This window comes from Hippoglossus hippoglossus, chromosome 21, assembly GCF_009819705.1.
Source record: "Hippoglossus hippoglossus isolate fHipHip1 chromosome 21, fHipHip1.pri, whole genome shotgun sequence".
In the NCBI taxonomy this organism is placed as follows: domain Eukaryota; kingdom Metazoa; phylum Chordata; class Actinopteri; order Pleuronectiformes; family Pleuronectidae; genus Hippoglossus; species Hippoglossus hippoglossus.
The window spans coordinates 715,901-732,564 of NC_047171.1; the positions used below are offsets into that span (position 1 = coordinate 715,901).

Here is a 16,664-nt window from a genome sequence, read left to right on the forward strand (position 1 = left end):
ATGTGTTTTACTAGGAGGCTGCAGGATAAAAAAATGTCCAAAGCAACTGACTGCGACGTGTTCTCACATTTAGAACCTCCAGAACATTTCACGAACATGTCTGAAAGCAGCAGATGGGCCACATATCATATTTGTGTCAGACGCCATACGTGTGGGAGCATGTCTTTCTATAGTTATGAGGGTCAGTTTTAGTCCAACACCATCATTGTGGGGAAATTTTGACTTTGTGAGGACATTTTGGCCGGTCCTCACTTTCTGACCCCCTTTAATGGACTGAGGGTTAAGACTTGGTTTGAGGGTTAGAAATAGATTTAGGCATTTATTTGTGATGGTTAGGGTCAGAGGATGCATTATGTCAACGAGTGTCTTCACAACTATAGAGAGACAAGTGTGTGTGTGTGTTAAACACTTACATAACCCAGAGCCTTGTCTCCCCGAGGTACTCCGGTCACATAGTCTACAGAAGTGAGGACAGGCAGTCATGGTTTGATTAATACTAATATATTAATAGTTCATTGATTAAAGTTGCAGCTCCACCTCATTGTGTTCACATGCAAGATTTAAAACAGAAAACAAATGCAGAGGTGGATTCACGGAGGAATTCTTCTTCAGAGCTGCGTTGATCTACTGACGTTAGTTAAAGCAACACTGAGCAACTGTTCTACCTGAAGCAGCAGCTGGATGAAAGTGAGTCTGATGTGTGAGTGTGAACATGAGAAAGTTTCCTCCTTCTCTCCCTGAACGTCTGTTCTCTGTGACTCTGCTGAGTGGGTTCCATCTCCTGTGAGAAGAACTGACTGAGAGTCAGCTTCAACTGTCACAACCAGCTGCAGCTGAAGAGTGAAGCTGAACTGAGATCAGTTAAAAACACTCTGAAGTTATTAAAAACCAGAGTTTATCTCCAATATTCAGCAGGAAACTTTGAAACATGAAGAATTCTAACAGAGTTTGGTGGATTTGTTAGAGCAGCAGCTCTTTTGGTTCAGGAAGCAGAGGATCATGGGTAATATGCAGTGGGACGACACACAACACATTGATTCACTTAGTTTTTTCTACACATGAAAACCACTTCATCACGTGGACACTGCAGGGGGCGCTGTTGCTCAGTAACAGTTACCTAATGTTGCACTAAAACTGAAATAAGTCCCACTCATCTCAGCCTTACCTTCCTTTCCATCGTCATTGAAGTCTCCGATTGTCACAGAGTAACCTGGTGGGCAGTCAGACGACGTCATTACTCATCCAATTACATCACCACGCAATGTAGATAACGAATGAAAGATGTGAGTGCATGGTTACCAAGGTAACTGTCGTCGTACTGAGCCCCAGCGGACTTGGTGGTGAGGGTGTTTCCATACTTGGTGATGTACTCCTTGTCAAACCGGGTAAAAATCTCAGAGACGTCATCCGAAATCAGCTGACCTGAAAAGGGGAGGAGTAGAACGTTAGAGAAGAGAAAAGAAGAAGAAAATTAAAAGATGAACACTGAGAACAAAATGTCTCCCAGTAGAGTTCATACCTTCACTAACGCTCCCATTTACTTCAATATCAGTCCTCTAAACATGTCTGATTTCTGACTTATTCTCTGACCCATTAAAACATCTTTCCACCAATTCCTCTGGAAATCTATTCAGCTGTTATTAGGGAGGAAACAAACAACCCGAAAACAACAAGGAGCGAAATGAGGAGAGAGGACAAAAACAGAACCAGGACGAACCAGAGGAGAAGATGGAGACAAGAGAGGAGGAGAAGAGAAATGAGCACAAGAGAACAAAAAAATAAATAAAGAAGAACTGAGAAGAGACGCCCAGAGGAGAACTTAGAGAACTTAAGAGACTGAAAGAGACTGAAAGAGACGTTAAGAGACTGAAAGAGACTGAAAGAGACGTTAAGAGACATTAAGAGACTGAAAGAGACGTTAAGAGACTGAAAGAGACTGAAAGAGACGTTAAGAGACTGAAAGAGACATTAAGAGACTGAAAGAGACGTTAAGAGACTGAAAGAGACATTAAGAGACTGAAAGAGACATTAAGAGACTGAAAGAGACGTTAAGAGACTGAAAGAGACTGAAAGAGACGTTAAGAGACTGAAAGAGACGTTAAGAGACTGAAAGAGACGTTAAGAGACGTTAAGAGACTGAAAGAGACATTAAGAGACTGAAAGAGACATTAAGAGACGTTAAGAGACTGAAAGAGACTGAAAGAGACGTTAAGAGACTGAAAGAGACGTTAAGAGACTGAAAGAGACGTTAAGAGACTGAAAGAGACTGAAAGAGACATTAAGAGACGTTAAGAGACTGAAAGAGACTGAAAGAGACGTTAAGAGACTGAAAGAGACATTAAGAGACGTTAAGAGACTGAAAGAGACTGAAAGAGACGTTAAGAGACTGAAAGAGACGTTAAGAGACTGAAAGAGACTGAAAGAGACGTTAAGAGACGTTAAGAGACTGAAAGAGACGTTAAGAGACTGAAAGAGACGTTAAGAGACTGAAAGAGACTGAAAGAGACGTTAAGAGACTGAAAGAGACTGAAAGAGACATTAAGAGACTGAAAGAGACTGAAAGAGACTGAAAGAGACGTTAAGAGACTGAAAGAGACGTTAAGAGACTGAAAGAGACTGAAAGAGACTGAAAGAGACGTTAAGAGACTGAAAGAGACATTAAGAGACTGAAAGAGACTGAAAGAGACTGAAAGAGACGTTAAGAGACTGAAAGAGACTGAAAGAGACTGAAAGAGACGTTAAGAGACTGAAAGAGACGTTAAGAGACTGAAAGAGACTGAAAGAGACTGAAAGAGACATTAAGAGACTGAAAGAGACTGAAAGAGACGTTAAGAGACTGAAAGAGACTGAAAGAGACATTAAGAGACTGAAAGAGACATTAAGAGACTGAAAGAGACGTTAAGAGACTGAAAGAGACTGAAAGAGACGTTAAGAGACTGAAAGAGACGTTAAGAGACTGAAAGAGACGTTAAGAGACTGAAAGAGACTGAAAGAGACATTAAGAGACATTAAGAGACTGAAAGAGACTGAAAGAGACATTAAGAGACTGAAAGAGACGTTAAGAGACTGAAAGAGACTGAAAGAGACGTTAAGAGACTGAAAGAGACTGAAAGAGACGTTAAGAGACGTTAAGAGACTGAAAGAGACGTTAAGAGACTGAAAGAGACTGAAAGAGACGTTAAGAGACTGAAAGAGACGTTAAGAGACTGAAAGAGACATTAAGAGACTGAAAGAGACATTAAGAGACTGAAAGAGACATTAAGAGACTGAAAGAGACGTTAAGAGACTGAAAGAGACTGAAAGAGACGTTAAGAGACTGAAAGAGACGTTAAGAGACTGAAAGAGACGTTAAGAGACGTTAAGAGACTGAAAGAGACTGAAAGAGACATTAAGAGACTGAAAGAGACATTAAGAGACTGAAAGAGACGTTAAGAGACTGAAAGAGACTGAAAGAGACGTTAAGAGACTGAAAGAGACTGAAAGAGACGTTAAGAGACGTTAAGAGACTGAAAGAGACGTTAAGAGACTGAAAGAGACATTAAGAGACGTTAAGAGACTGAAAGAGACTGAAAGAGACGTTAAGAGACGTTAAGAGACTGAAAGAGACATTAAGAGACTGAAAGAGACGTTAAGAGACTGAAAGAGACGTTAAGAGACTGAAAGAGACATTAAGAGACTGAAAGAGACGTTAAGAGACTGAAAGAGACGTTAAGAGACGTTAAGAGACTGAAAGAGACGTTAAGAGACTGAAAGAGACGTTAAGAGACTGAAAGAGACTGAAAGAGACTGAAAGAGACGTTAAGAGACTGAAAGAGACTGAAAGAGACATTAAGAGACGTTAAGAGACTGAAAGAGACGTTAAGAGACTGAAAGAGACTGAAAGAGACGTTAAGAGACTGAAAGAGACTGAAAGAGACGTTAAGAGACTGAAAGAGACGTTAAGAGACTGAAAGAGACATTAAGAGACGTTAAGAGACTGAAAGAGACGTTAAGAGACTGAAAGAGACGTTAAGAGACTGAAAGAGACTGAAAGAGACGTTAAGAGACGTTAAGAGACTGAAAGAGACGTTAAGAGACGTTAAGAGACTGAAAGAGACGTTAAGAGACTGAAAGAGACTGAAAGAGACGTTAAGAGACTGAAAGAGACTGAAAGAGACGTTAAGAGACTGAAAGAGACTGAAAGAGACATTAAGAGACGTTAAGAGACTGAAAGAGACTGAAAGAGACTGAAAGAGACTGAAAGAGACATTAAGAGACTGAAAGAGACGTTAAGAGACTGAAAGAGACGTTAAGAGACGTTAAGAGACTGAAAGAGACGTTAAGAGACTGAAAGAGACGTTAAGAGACTGAAAGAGACGTTAAGAGACTGAAAGAGACTGAAAGAGACTGAAAGAGACGTTAAGAGACTGAAAGAGACTGAAAGAGACATTAAGAGACGTTAAGAGACTGAAAGAGACGTTAAGAGACTGAAAGAGACTGAAAGAGACGTTAAGAGACTGAAAGAGACGTTAAGAGACTGAAAGAGACATTAAGAGACGTTAAGAGACTGAAAGAGACGTTAAGAGACTGAAAGAGACTGAAAGAGACGTTAAGAGACTGAAAGAGACTGAAAGAGACGTTAAGAGACGTTAAGAGACTGAAAGAGACGTTAAGAGACGTTAAGAGACTGAAAGAGACGTTAAGAGACTGAAAGAGACTGAAAGAGACTGAAAGAGACGTTAAGAGACTGAAAGAGACTGAAAGAGACGTTAAGAGACTGAAAGAGACTGAAAGAGACTGAAAGAGACGTTAAGAGACTGAAAGAGACGTTAAGAGACTGAAAGAGACTGAAAGAGACGTTAAGAGACTGAAAGAGACTGAAAGAGACTTTAAGAGACTGAAAGAGACTGAAAGAGACTGAAAGAGACGTTAAGAGACTGAAAGAGACTGAAAGAGACGTTAAGAGACTGAAAGAGACGTTAAGAGACTGAAAGAGACATTAAGAGACTGAAAGAGACGTTAAGAGACTGAAAGAGACGTTAAGAGACGTTAAGAGACTGAAAGAGACGTTAAGAGACTGAAAGAGACGTTAAGAGACTGAAAGAGACGTTAAGAGACTGAAAGAGACTGAAAGAGACTGAAAGAGACGTTAAGAGACTGAAAGAGACTGAAAGAGACATTAAGAGACGTTAAGAGACTGAAAGAGACGTTAAGAGACTGAAAGAGACTGAAAGAGACGTTAAGAGACTGAAAGAGACGTTAAGAGACTGAAAGAGACATTAAGAGACGTTAAGAGACTGAAAGAGACGTTAAGAGACTGAAAGAGACTGAAAGAGACGTTAAGAGACTGAAAGAGACTGAAAGAGACGTTAAGAGACGTTAAGAGACTGAAAGAGACGTTAAGAGACGTTAAGAGACTGAAAGAGACGTTAAGAGACTGAAAGAGACTGAAAGAGACTGAAAGAGACGTTAAGAGACTGAAAGAGACTGAAAGAGACGTTAAGAGACTGAAAGAGACTGAAAGAGACTGAAAGAGACGTTAAGAGACTGAAAGAGACGTTAAGAGACTGAAAGAGACTGAAAGAGACGTTAAGAGACTGAAAGAGACTGAAAGAGACTTTAAGAGACTGAAAGAGACTGAAAGAGACTGAAAGAGACGTTAAGAGACTGAAAGAGACTGAAAGAGACGTTAAGAGACTGAAAGAGACGTTAAGAGACTGAAAGAGACGTTAAGAGACTGAAAGAGACTGAAAGAGACGTTAAGAGACGTTAAGAGACTGAAAGAGACGTTAAGAGACTGAAAGAGACTGAAAGAGACGTTAAGAGACTGAAAGAGACGTTAAGAGACTGAAAGAGACTGAAAGAGACGTTAAGAGACTGAAAGAGACTTTAAGAGACTGAAAGAGACGTTAAGAGACTGAAAGAGACGTTAAGAGACTGAAAGAGACTGAAAGAGACGTTAAGAGACTGAAAGAGACGTTAAGAGACTGAAAGAGACGTTAAGAGACTGAAAGAGACGTTAAGAGACGTTAAGAGACTGAAAGAGACGTTAAGAGACGTTAAGAGACTGAAAGAGACGTTAAGAGACTGAAAGAGACGTTAAGAGACGTTAAGAGACTGAAAGAGACTGAAAGAGACGTTAAGAGACTGAAAGAGACTGAAAGAGACATTAAGAGACTGAAAGAGACTGAAAGAGACTGAAAGAGACTTTAAGAGACTGAAAGAGACATTAAGAGACTGAAAGAGACTGAAAGAGACGTTAAGAGACTGAAAGAGACGTTAAGAGACTGAAAGAGACTGAAAGAGACGTTAAGAGACTGAAAGAGACTGAAAGAGACGTTAAGAGACTGAAAGAGACTGAAAGAGACGTTAAGAGACTGAAAGAGACGTTAAGAGACGTTAAGAGACTGAAAGAGACGTTAAGAGACTGAAAGAGACGTTAAGAGACTGAAAGAGACGTTAAGAGACGTTAAGAGACTGAAAGAACACAGGCAGCAGAAGATATGATTTTATACAAGTTTGTTTACAAGACAATGAACTTCAGAAAAACACACAACTTGTAATTAAAGGAGCCACAGAGTTAACAGCTGTCTAATCAGGAACAGAGCTGTGTGTGTGTGTGTGTGTGTGTGTGTGTGTGTAATTGTAAAGTGTTGACCCGACAGGAAACAATAATTAGCTCACACACCCCAGGCAAAGAGGGAGGGAGCAAACGTATGTGACCGACTCACTAAACTGTGTCACACCCTCTAATGTCAGACGAGTAGACAAACATGGGTTACAACACACTGCTGACACACACAAGCCTCACTTGCTCATTAAACTCTTAAGGTGGAGTGATACACACACACACACACACACACCAGAGAAGAACTCACCCTGCCAGTAGAAGCTGCCAGGTCCTCCCACCACCACTCTGTTGTTATTCTGAAATCACAAAAAGACATAAGGACATTTTCCAAGTTGACGTCTTCGTCTTCTACGTGTGCGGCTCCTCTTCTTCATCCTGAGATGTTTGTGTTCTTCCAGTTTCACGTCCGTCACGTGTTAGAAACCTCATCAACGCGTCCACTCGCTCACTGGGAAGCTTCCACACATTGTCCTGCTGTGTCCTCACATGGACTCACGAGGACATGTTACACACATTTTACCAGGAGGCTGCAGGAGAAGATCCAGAACATGTCCAGAGACACTGACTCAGACATTTGTTCTCACATAGAGAACCTGCAGAACATGTGAGGAACATGTGAGGAACATGTCCAGAGGGGCAGAATGTCAGAACGCAAATGTCTGAGCGAGGACACTCTCGGCCCCTCAGTAAAAAGTCAGCTGATGTGAGAACACTTTCTGCAAACTAACAGACAAACACACAAACTAAAAGCTCCTTGACGGAGGAGATGAGGTGTTCTGAGTTCGTCTTGGATACCGACCTTCAGGAAGTCCACGCTGAAGCCGGCCTGGCAGAAGCCCTGCCCCTCTGGTGAGTTGGCCTCTGGACAGAGATTTCACACATTTTATCATCAATAACAAAGAGAATCCGATCGATGAGAAACCATTATTACAGATATTCGGTGAGGACCTGTCAACATCTAACAAACACAACGACTACAAATGATTGATTTAACTTCACGTCTATCAGATGAGATGACCTAAGTGGTTCTTGGTTCTAGACCAGCAAAGTGTTGGTGTCGCTCTCTAACCATCGACCTCAGGCACCAGCTCTGAACTGCCTTTGTGGAAAAGGGATATAGATTCTGGTTTTTGCTGACCTCCAGTGGTTTGACGGTTAGTTTCAACCACAGGGAGCAGTAAAACACTGCTGCTGATTAAACTTGCAACACCTCTGACATGCGTTCACATGAACGGAAGACAGACGAAGAGGACGAGCAGAGGAACGAACTTGATCTGCAGGGCGAGTACTCCACCACTGTTCCTCCTTTCTTCAGGTAACACGTTCCCACCGGCTCCCGCTCAGAGACGCCGAAGGTCGACCACTGGTACAGAGGAGCACAGGCCTGGAAAACACACACACATCCCATAAATAACATGATTAATGTGCACAGAGGAGCAGCGTCAGTGTGAGGAGAAGAGCTGCAGCGCAGCAAGTCTGAGCACAAGCATATTGGAGTGAGAGAGCAGGGTCTTAAATGAAAGCCTTATAAAATCTGAACATGAAAAAAACCATTAAAGTCTCCTCCTCAAAAAGTTCGGCCACTGTGGAAATTTCTTCCTTGTGTCTTTGGGCCTTAACTATTGGCAACACTGCCCCCCCATGATTTCCTGTGGTACTGTTCTGTTTCGTCCGTACCTGTGAGCTTTCAGAGAATTGAATTTTCTTACCAGGATGTGCTCTCCATCGGATCGGACCGAGGCACCGAACCACTGCTTGGACTTAAACTCCATCTGAGCACCGTCTTTGTTGATCCTGTCATCTGCAAAGAGCGAGAGCCTCGTTACTATCTGCGACCTCAGAGAACCTCATTGGTCAGATCCTCTTGGACCTGCAGCAACATCAGATCCGTCACATCAGAGACAAGATATCGATACAGCGATATCTTGTCATCCTGACTCATGGGATAAAATGAGCGACACGCTGGCGTCAAATATCGATATTTAGATAATTACATTTATCTATATAGTTTGGACTTTTGCCAGTTTATAGTAATTTTACATTGGAATGAAGGCACATGTGGACAGTACCTCAGGTTTTGGGGACTGGTTCGATGTCCCAACAGTATAGTAATTTGTTTTTAGTATTTGAGTTACTCTAAATCCATCTTCCTGTAACAGCTAAATGAATCCCAGTTAGAGATTAACACAGTTCACAGAGGATCCTGTAAATCCTGTCCTGTACATGTGTCACAGAAACACAGGGAACAGACCTGAGTCCCATTGGAAAACAGGAGCTTTTTCAATCTCAGCCAACGAACGAGCAACAGAAGAGTTAAGAAGTTTAAGTCGAGATATAAAGAGTAAAACTGACGATAGAACAAAACTCAATGGAAGACAATCTGAAGTTTATGAGAAACTTAATAAATGAAAATGCAGTAAAAGACATTGAAAGATAAAAGTAAATAGAATAAGAGTCACATGTGTTGATGAACACACACTGAGGAAGTGTTTGGGAGTTTCCCATCGTGGGGGAAAATCCAGCTTCTCTCCTGAATCTGTGATGATGGTGCTGAGGCAGCCACACATGAGGAGTATAGAGCTTATCAGCGTGGTTCTGGAAGTAAGATTCATGTTCTGAACAGAGATTGTATTTATCAGCCATAATATATCAACTATCTGAGCTACACTCACCACAAGGTGGCTGTGAAACCATATTATATTCTCCTGTAGAAGCCACAAGTCTGAATGATAGGTTTTTATTTGGTTTTGTTCACGATGTCAAGGGAAAGTACGACACTACCCACAATTCTCAAGTGTAGTAGAGATGTCCCTGATTGGTGGAGCTCGCTGTTACCATGGAGATCTTTACCACGTCAAAGTTTTACCTCGATTACGATTGATGAGCGATTATTCTCTACTAACAACTGTTTTCATTGTTGATTCAACTGCTGCTCATTTATTTGACTGATTGTTTAAACAACTTTAATCTGTGTTCCACTCACTTCCTGCTGCAAAATAAAAACAATACTTCAAATTTTAAAACAGCACCGTGAGCAGACGAGTCACTTTCTGTACGAAAAACCACAGGAAAACAAAACACTGAGTCACAGTCAAACACACACACACACACACACACACACACACACACACACACACACACACACACACACACACACACACACACACACACAGCAAGATTCCAGTTAATTCTGTTTTTAGGTCCTGTAAAGCTTTAGCCAGCGATCACGCAGGTCAAATCAATAACAAAGGTCTCTATTGTGGTGGAAACACACACACACACACACACACACACACACACACACACACACACACACACACACACACACACACACACACACACACACACACACACACACACACACACACACAGACAGATACACAAACACATTTTCCTGCTGGACTCACTCTGACATTTTCCAGATATTTTACTAGGAGGCTGCAGGAAAAGTTCTAGAAAATGTCCAGAGACACTGACTCAGACATTTGTTCTCACAAAGAGAACCTGCAGAACCTGTGAGGAACATGTGAGGAACATGTGAGGAACACGTCCAGTGTTCTGAGGTGGAGACGGGATCCTCACTGACTGAGAATGTTTCTGAAGTGATTCAAAGTGAGTTACAAACTACACGACTACTTTAGAGGAGAAACTAGTGAGAGAACTTTTTCTTTTCCAGTCACAGACCATGTCAGCTCGCTCTGCTGCAGGATACTGAGGCTCAGCTCAGCCTCTCACGTCTGGACACATTCAGGAATGTGTTCTGTGTTCTGTGATTGTAAAGATTAACTGTTGTTCCTTCATTTACTCAGACTGAGGGTTATCATGCTATTTATTGTTTAATGGTCGTCCCACTGGCGGCTGTGGCAGATCTTTGTTTTCATGCTCCTGTTTAAATCAATCTCAAATGAAAACTATAATAAAGAAAACCTTCATTCTTTTTGCAGCAGAAGGTCGAGGACTCTGACTTCTACCTCATGTTGCAGCTCGTCATGAAGTCATTACTTTTCATTACGTGCTGTGAAAAACATGTTGATAAAACTGAGAGCTGCAGGAGAGGAGCAGAGAAAACTCCAAAACAAAAAAACTCCATACGTATTTCAAATAACTTATGGAGAGTAAGGAATGTAAGTTCAAGTTTCTATATTTAGAATCTTAAGGATCTATATGTTCTATGTGTCTACTGATGAAGAAACATGTCAGATTTTAGTATTTCTTGATTTATAACATAATTTCAGTGCTTTCATTATTTATTGTGGTTCCTTGACTGACAGAAACTTTTAGCTTAAAAATACCAACTTCAACACCGGAGGAAAATTTCTACTGCACAGTTAAGAGGGTTTATTAGTTTTAACAGGTCACTTCTGGGGACATGAAAATACTTACTTTCTTGGAGACGCTCACAAACATGGACTGAACATAAACTCAAGTCTAAACAGGAAGAACCTCGGTGTGTATTCAGTTTAAAGTCCCTACAAGGACATTTAAAACGAGTCCACACACATCAATGAGTCACCTTCCTTTTATTTCCACATATAGAACACAAGCAAGAACACGACTGAACACATGTGATTACACACAGATTAATGCAAACCAACACAGGCACTCGTGCAAACACACACACACACACTTTTATGTATAGGTGAAGGTGGTGAGAAGTCCTCACTTATTGTGGACTCTGCAAAATGGGGCGTGACGCATGTTAAGAGCTGTTCGCTGCTGCAAACAACGAATAAACCTCCACGACAGTTCGTCCATCTCCTAGACAGACATGACTATGAGGAATCAAACATGTGACGTCTGTTTCACTGGAGATTTGAAACGTTGGAGGAATGAGGAGGCCTCTCATCAGCTGAGGAACCAACAGCATTTTTTATTTTTGTATGTTTCCTGATATTTTCACAGTTTCCTTCTGTTTCCTGTGTGACAAGAAACAAGAGTGTGAATAACTGTTTCTCAGTTGAAAGCTGTGGTCACACAGCAGGATATGTGGGATAACTGGGAACCAGCACATGTAAAAGACAGACAGCGTCCGGCAGACTGTACAAAACAGATCACATGTTTACAGCCTGGGTCAGATGTGTGGAGTCATTAAAAAGATCATAACAACAAACAGCCTGGTGGCCTCGTGGTTAAGATGGACGCCATACAACCACAACTGCTCTCAGACCAGCTGTGGTCGTTTTCTTGTAACAGTAAAAGCTCTGCCATAAATAAAAACGTATAGTATATATATAAATATATAATATATAATAAAAAAGTGTTTGCCGTCCAGTGCAGCGGCATCACTAAAAGACTGAACAGAAACATGGACGTTGTGGGAGAACAGCTGTGCTGGTTAACACTCACTGGTTCAGGAGTAAACAAAGCCAGTCACTGCTGGTTTATCAGTGTCTCACTGGGCGTGGACAGTGGTTGTATTTCAACACTTCTAATCTGATGAAACACTGAAGCCAAGTTTCTGAGGACAGACATAACCCACAGCTTTCATAACTCACCCCTTAGTAGTATCTATCTACTACTTCCAGAAATCGGTCTGTGGAACGGTTAGCTGTTCGACTTATCGGCTTCACAGTAAAGTAAGTGTTTAGGTCAGATTTAGACACGTGGTAATATTAATAAACTTTGATTAAACAGGCGACCAGCGCTCTGTAGCAATGACATGGTCTTTGACGACTTGTTGTCATTTTGCACATGCAGGTCCCATCAGGCCCAGTTCACATTGGAGTCTGATACTGGCCACATTTTACAAGATGATGTGAACAGCTACTTAAAGAAAAGTCTGAATTGGGCAGTAAGGTTTGCAGTGGGAACAGTCTGCGAGGCACATGAGGAAGAGGAGGAGGGTCTCAGGGAGTTCGCTGCTTTTTGGTTTCTTTTAATCAACGTTAATGAAGTTTAGTAAAAAGACAATGGTTCAAATGTTCAGGCTATCAGATGTTTTCTTTAATCTCATGTCTCAATCTGCTTCAGAGGCTGAGAGTTCTTCAGAAAACCTTCAGGTAGTTTTCAAACACGCTGAGGTTCTGGAGGGTTTTCTTTCTGCCCCTCAGGTCTGAATGAGTCAAAGCTGCTGTGTTCTGAGGACGTCATCCAACTTGAGCTGAAGATAAATGTTTAATACCTGAGCTGTCGAACAGCAGCTGGTGGCAGGATGAGGAGCTCCAGGGGCAGCTGTACACCGCTCCCCGCTCCACCACGCTGCTGCTGGAGGCCGTCGTGTTGGCCCGAGGTGCTCCAATCAGAACGTCCGACCTGAGGGGACAGGAAGTCATGTGATTAACCTTCAGAGGACAAGATCACACAGAAAAGACACCTTCTATGGCATGTTTATCACTGTTAGAAAAAGAGATTAGTCATAGAACATGAATGTGTTCACCCTTTCCTGCTCTAATTATCATGAGGGAAAAACCATCATTAGCATTAGCACAAGCTGTTAAGAAATAACAGAGAGAGACGTCTGAACCTGGGACGAGGACAAGAAGCTCCAAAAGGAAACTTCATTCATATCTTGTCAAAAAGACAAAGGAATAAAAGCTTTATATCTTTAAACCAGTCACATACAACACGGTGTACGAGATCATCTGTAAACTTCATCCATGTTGAAAGATCTGGGGTCAGACTCCTTCACGGGATCATCATCATCGTCATCATCATCATCAGGGACAAAATAACTTGATTAGGACGACTCCTAATAAAGAATTAGTTATGAGTACATTGTCCCAACCCAGAAACCAATCAGCTGATGTCTCAGTCCAACCAGAGACTGAGTATAAAGTCAAAATGTCTCCGTCCAGGCGGAGCTGGGACCAGTCATGTGTTTCCTGTCTCTTATCTCTGGACTCAAACAGCAGGAAACAGGAACAGGACAGAAACCAGACAGTGACTGATCAAGTCTGAATGTCCTTCATGTGGCTCCGGGCCAGAGGAACCCTCCTCTCTGCTCCTGCTCCCTCAACCAACATCTTCCTCACGCTGCTGCTCGAACCTCAACAACTTAGTGTTGCTCATCATCTTCCTCATCATCGTCTTCACCGTCACAATCAAAGACACAAGCTGTACACGTCCATCATCACCAACATCTTCCTCACGCTGCTGCTCGAACCTCAACAAGTTCGTGTTGCTCATTCTCCTCCTCATCATCATCTTCCTCATCATCGTCTTCACCATCACAATCAAAGACAAAAGCTGAACATGTCCATCACCCTCCTCTTCCTCATCACCCTCTTCCTCATCATCACCATCATCATCATCACCCTCCTCTTCCTCATCATCACCCTCCTCCTCTACCTCATCGCCCTTTTCCTCCTCATCACCCTCCTCTACCTCATCACCCTCTTCCTCCTCATCGCCCTCTTCTTCCTCATCACCCTCCTCTACCTCACCACCCTCTTCCTCCTCATCACCCTCCTCTTCCTCATCACCTTCCTCCTCTACCTCATCGCCCTCTTCCCCATCATCACCCTTCTCTTCCTCACCATCACCCTCCTCCTCTACCTCATCACCCTCTTCCTCCTCATCACCCTCTTCTTCCTCATCACCCTCCTCTTCCTCATCACCTTCCTCCTCTACCCCATCACCCTCTTCCTCCTCATCACCCTCTTCTTCCTCATCACCCTCCTCTACCTCATCACCCTCTTCCTCCTCATCACCCTCTTCTTCCTCATCGCCCTCTTCCTCCTCATCACCCTCTTCCTCCTCATCACCCTCTTCTTCCTCATCACCCTCCTCTACCTCATCACCCTCTTCCTCCTCATCACCCTCTTCTTCCTCATCGCCCTCTTCCTCCTCATCACCCTCTTCTTCCTCATCGCCCTCTTCCTCCTCATCACCTTCCTCTTCCTCATCACCCTCCTCCTCTACCTCATCGCCCTCTTCCTCCTCATCACCCTCCTCCTCTACCTCATCGCCCTCTTCCTCCTCATCACCCTCCTCCTCCTCACCCTCCTCCTCACCCTCCTCCTCTACCTCATCGCCCTCCTCCTCACCCTCCTCCTCCTCCTCACCCTCCTCCTCCTCCTCCTCCCCAGTCTCACCTCTGGTTGCTGGGGGGCTTGAAGAAGTCCACTGAGAAGCCGAAGTAGCTTCTCTCTGGGCCGGAGAACACGGAGGGACTGTCCACGTCCAGGTTGAACGAGCCGGAGCTGGGGAATCGAACCCAGACGAGGACGAGCAGAGCGAGAGCTGAGAGTCCGCCCGCCATGACCACAGGCTCCGGTCACTGGTTAGCTAGTTAGTTGGCTAGTTAGTTCGCTATTTAGATAGCTAGCTAGCGTCCCCACTTCGAACTAGTTTAAAATGTCGTCCTGTTAGAAACTCTCCTCCAGAGTCACAAACACAACACGTCGTCATGTAAAGTGTTCGATACCCGAGTCACAGCGAACACTGGGGCCGAGAGCGGAGCTCGGTCCGGCTGCTAAAGTCTGAGGACAGAGGAGGAAACAGGAGGCGAGGACAGAGGAGGAGACACTGAGACACAGTGAGAGACAGACACATCCGGTTCATACCTTTCAGAATAAAAGTCTGCTACGACGGAAGCGTAGTTTCAATATGATCAGTGACTGTATATAAAGATGTTCAGTGACTGTATATAAAGACGATCAGTGACTGTATATAAAGATGATCAGTGACTGTATATAAAGATGATCAGTGACTGTATATAAAGAGGATCACTGACTGTATATAAAGATGTTCAGTGACTGTATATAAAGATGATCAGTGACTGTATATAAAGACCATCAGTGACTGTATATAAAGATGTTCAGTGACTGTATATAAAGATGTTCAGTGACTGTATATAAAGAGGATCAGTGACTGTATATAAAGAGGATCAGTGACTGTATATAAAGATGATCAGTGACTGTATATAAAGATGATCAGTGACTGTATATAAAGATGTTCAGTGACTGTATATAAAGATGATCAGTGACTGTATATAAAGATGATCAGTGACTGTATATAAAGACCATCAGTGACTGTATATAAAGATGTTCAGTGACTGTATATAAAGATGATCAGTGACTGTATATAAAGATGATCAGTGACTGTATATAAAGACCATCAGTGACTGTATATAAAGATGATCAGTGACTGTATATAAAGATGATCAGTGACTGTATATAAAGATGATCACTGACTGTATATAAAGAGGATCAGTGACTGTATATAAAGATGATCAGTGACTGTATATAAAGAGGATCAGTGACTGTATATAAAGATGATCAGTGACTGTATATAAAGACCATCAGTGACTGTATATAAAGATGATCAGTGACTGTATATAAAGATGATCACTGACTGTATATAAAGACCATCAGTGACTGTATATAAAGATGTTCAGTGACTGTATATAAAGATGATCAGTGACTGTATATAAAGATGTTCAGTGACTGTATATAAAGATGATCAGTGACTGTATATAAAGATGACCAGTGACTGTATATAAAGATGATCAGTGACTGTATATAAAGACCATCAGTGACTGTATATAAAGACCATCAGTGACTGTATATAAAGACCATCAGTGACTGTATATAAAGATGAAATTGAATAATCATATTATACATCTCATGCTTTTATTGTGAAGGTAGAGTCATTTTCCTGTGTTTTCTTTCAATGTTTGACTTGACGACTCTTGTTGACACGGGAAGTTCATTCCGTCCTGTGTGTTCGTGTGTATGTGCGTGTATGTGCGTGGGTGTGTGTTATAATTTAATTGTAATGTCCTCTTATTCTTTTATTTTGTCTGTATATGTAGCTTCTGTATAAATAAACCTTCCTTGTTTTCTAGTCTCAGCTGTCATATATCTCACTTAAATCCTAACAGATCTCAACATTGTGGTTCTGGAGGTAAAATACATTTTCCAAGGTATTCAGTAACAACCGTAATATTTTAACCAGCCGAGGCAGACTCACCACAAGCTACAACACCGTGAAACAACGTTTTATTCTCCTGCATAAACCACAAGTCTGTACAACAGCTACTGTGTTTATGGAAAACACGTTTTATTCACGATGTCTAGAAGAAGAACAACACTATGGAAATGTTTATCACAAC

At 42.2% G+C, this 16,664-nt stretch overlaps 1 protein-coding gene across 2 annotated transcripts in view; it reads right to left on the minus strand.

Moving 5' to 3' along the window:
- The window catches only part of itgav (integrin, alpha V), a 24,876-nt gene extending 9,810 nt beyond the window's left edge, over positions 1–15,066 (minus strand). For both annotated transcript variants that reach the window (XM_034573361.1, XM_034573362.1), the window contains exons 1-9: positions 14,644–15,066; positions 12,732–12,862; positions 8,320–8,411; positions 7,878–7,994; positions 7,410–7,469; positions 6,858–6,906; positions 1,300–1,422; positions 1,166–1,210; positions 414–457 (exon numbers count right to left, since the gene is read on the minus strand). In XM_034573361.1, the coding sequence (XP_034429252.1) occupies positions 414–457; positions 1,166–1,210; positions 1,300–1,422; positions 6,858–6,906; positions 7,410–7,469; positions 7,878–7,994; positions 8,320–8,411; positions 12,732–12,862; positions 14,644–14,810 (828 nt within the window). In that variant the 5' untranslated portion in view covers positions 14,811–15,066. The remainder of the gene's footprint in view (positions 1–413; positions 458–1,165; positions 1,211–1,299; positions 1,423–6,857; positions 6,907–7,409; positions 7,470–7,877; positions 7,995–8,319; positions 8,412–12,731; positions 12,863–14,643) is intronic.
- Positions 15,067–16,664: the final 1,598 nt, after the last annotated feature.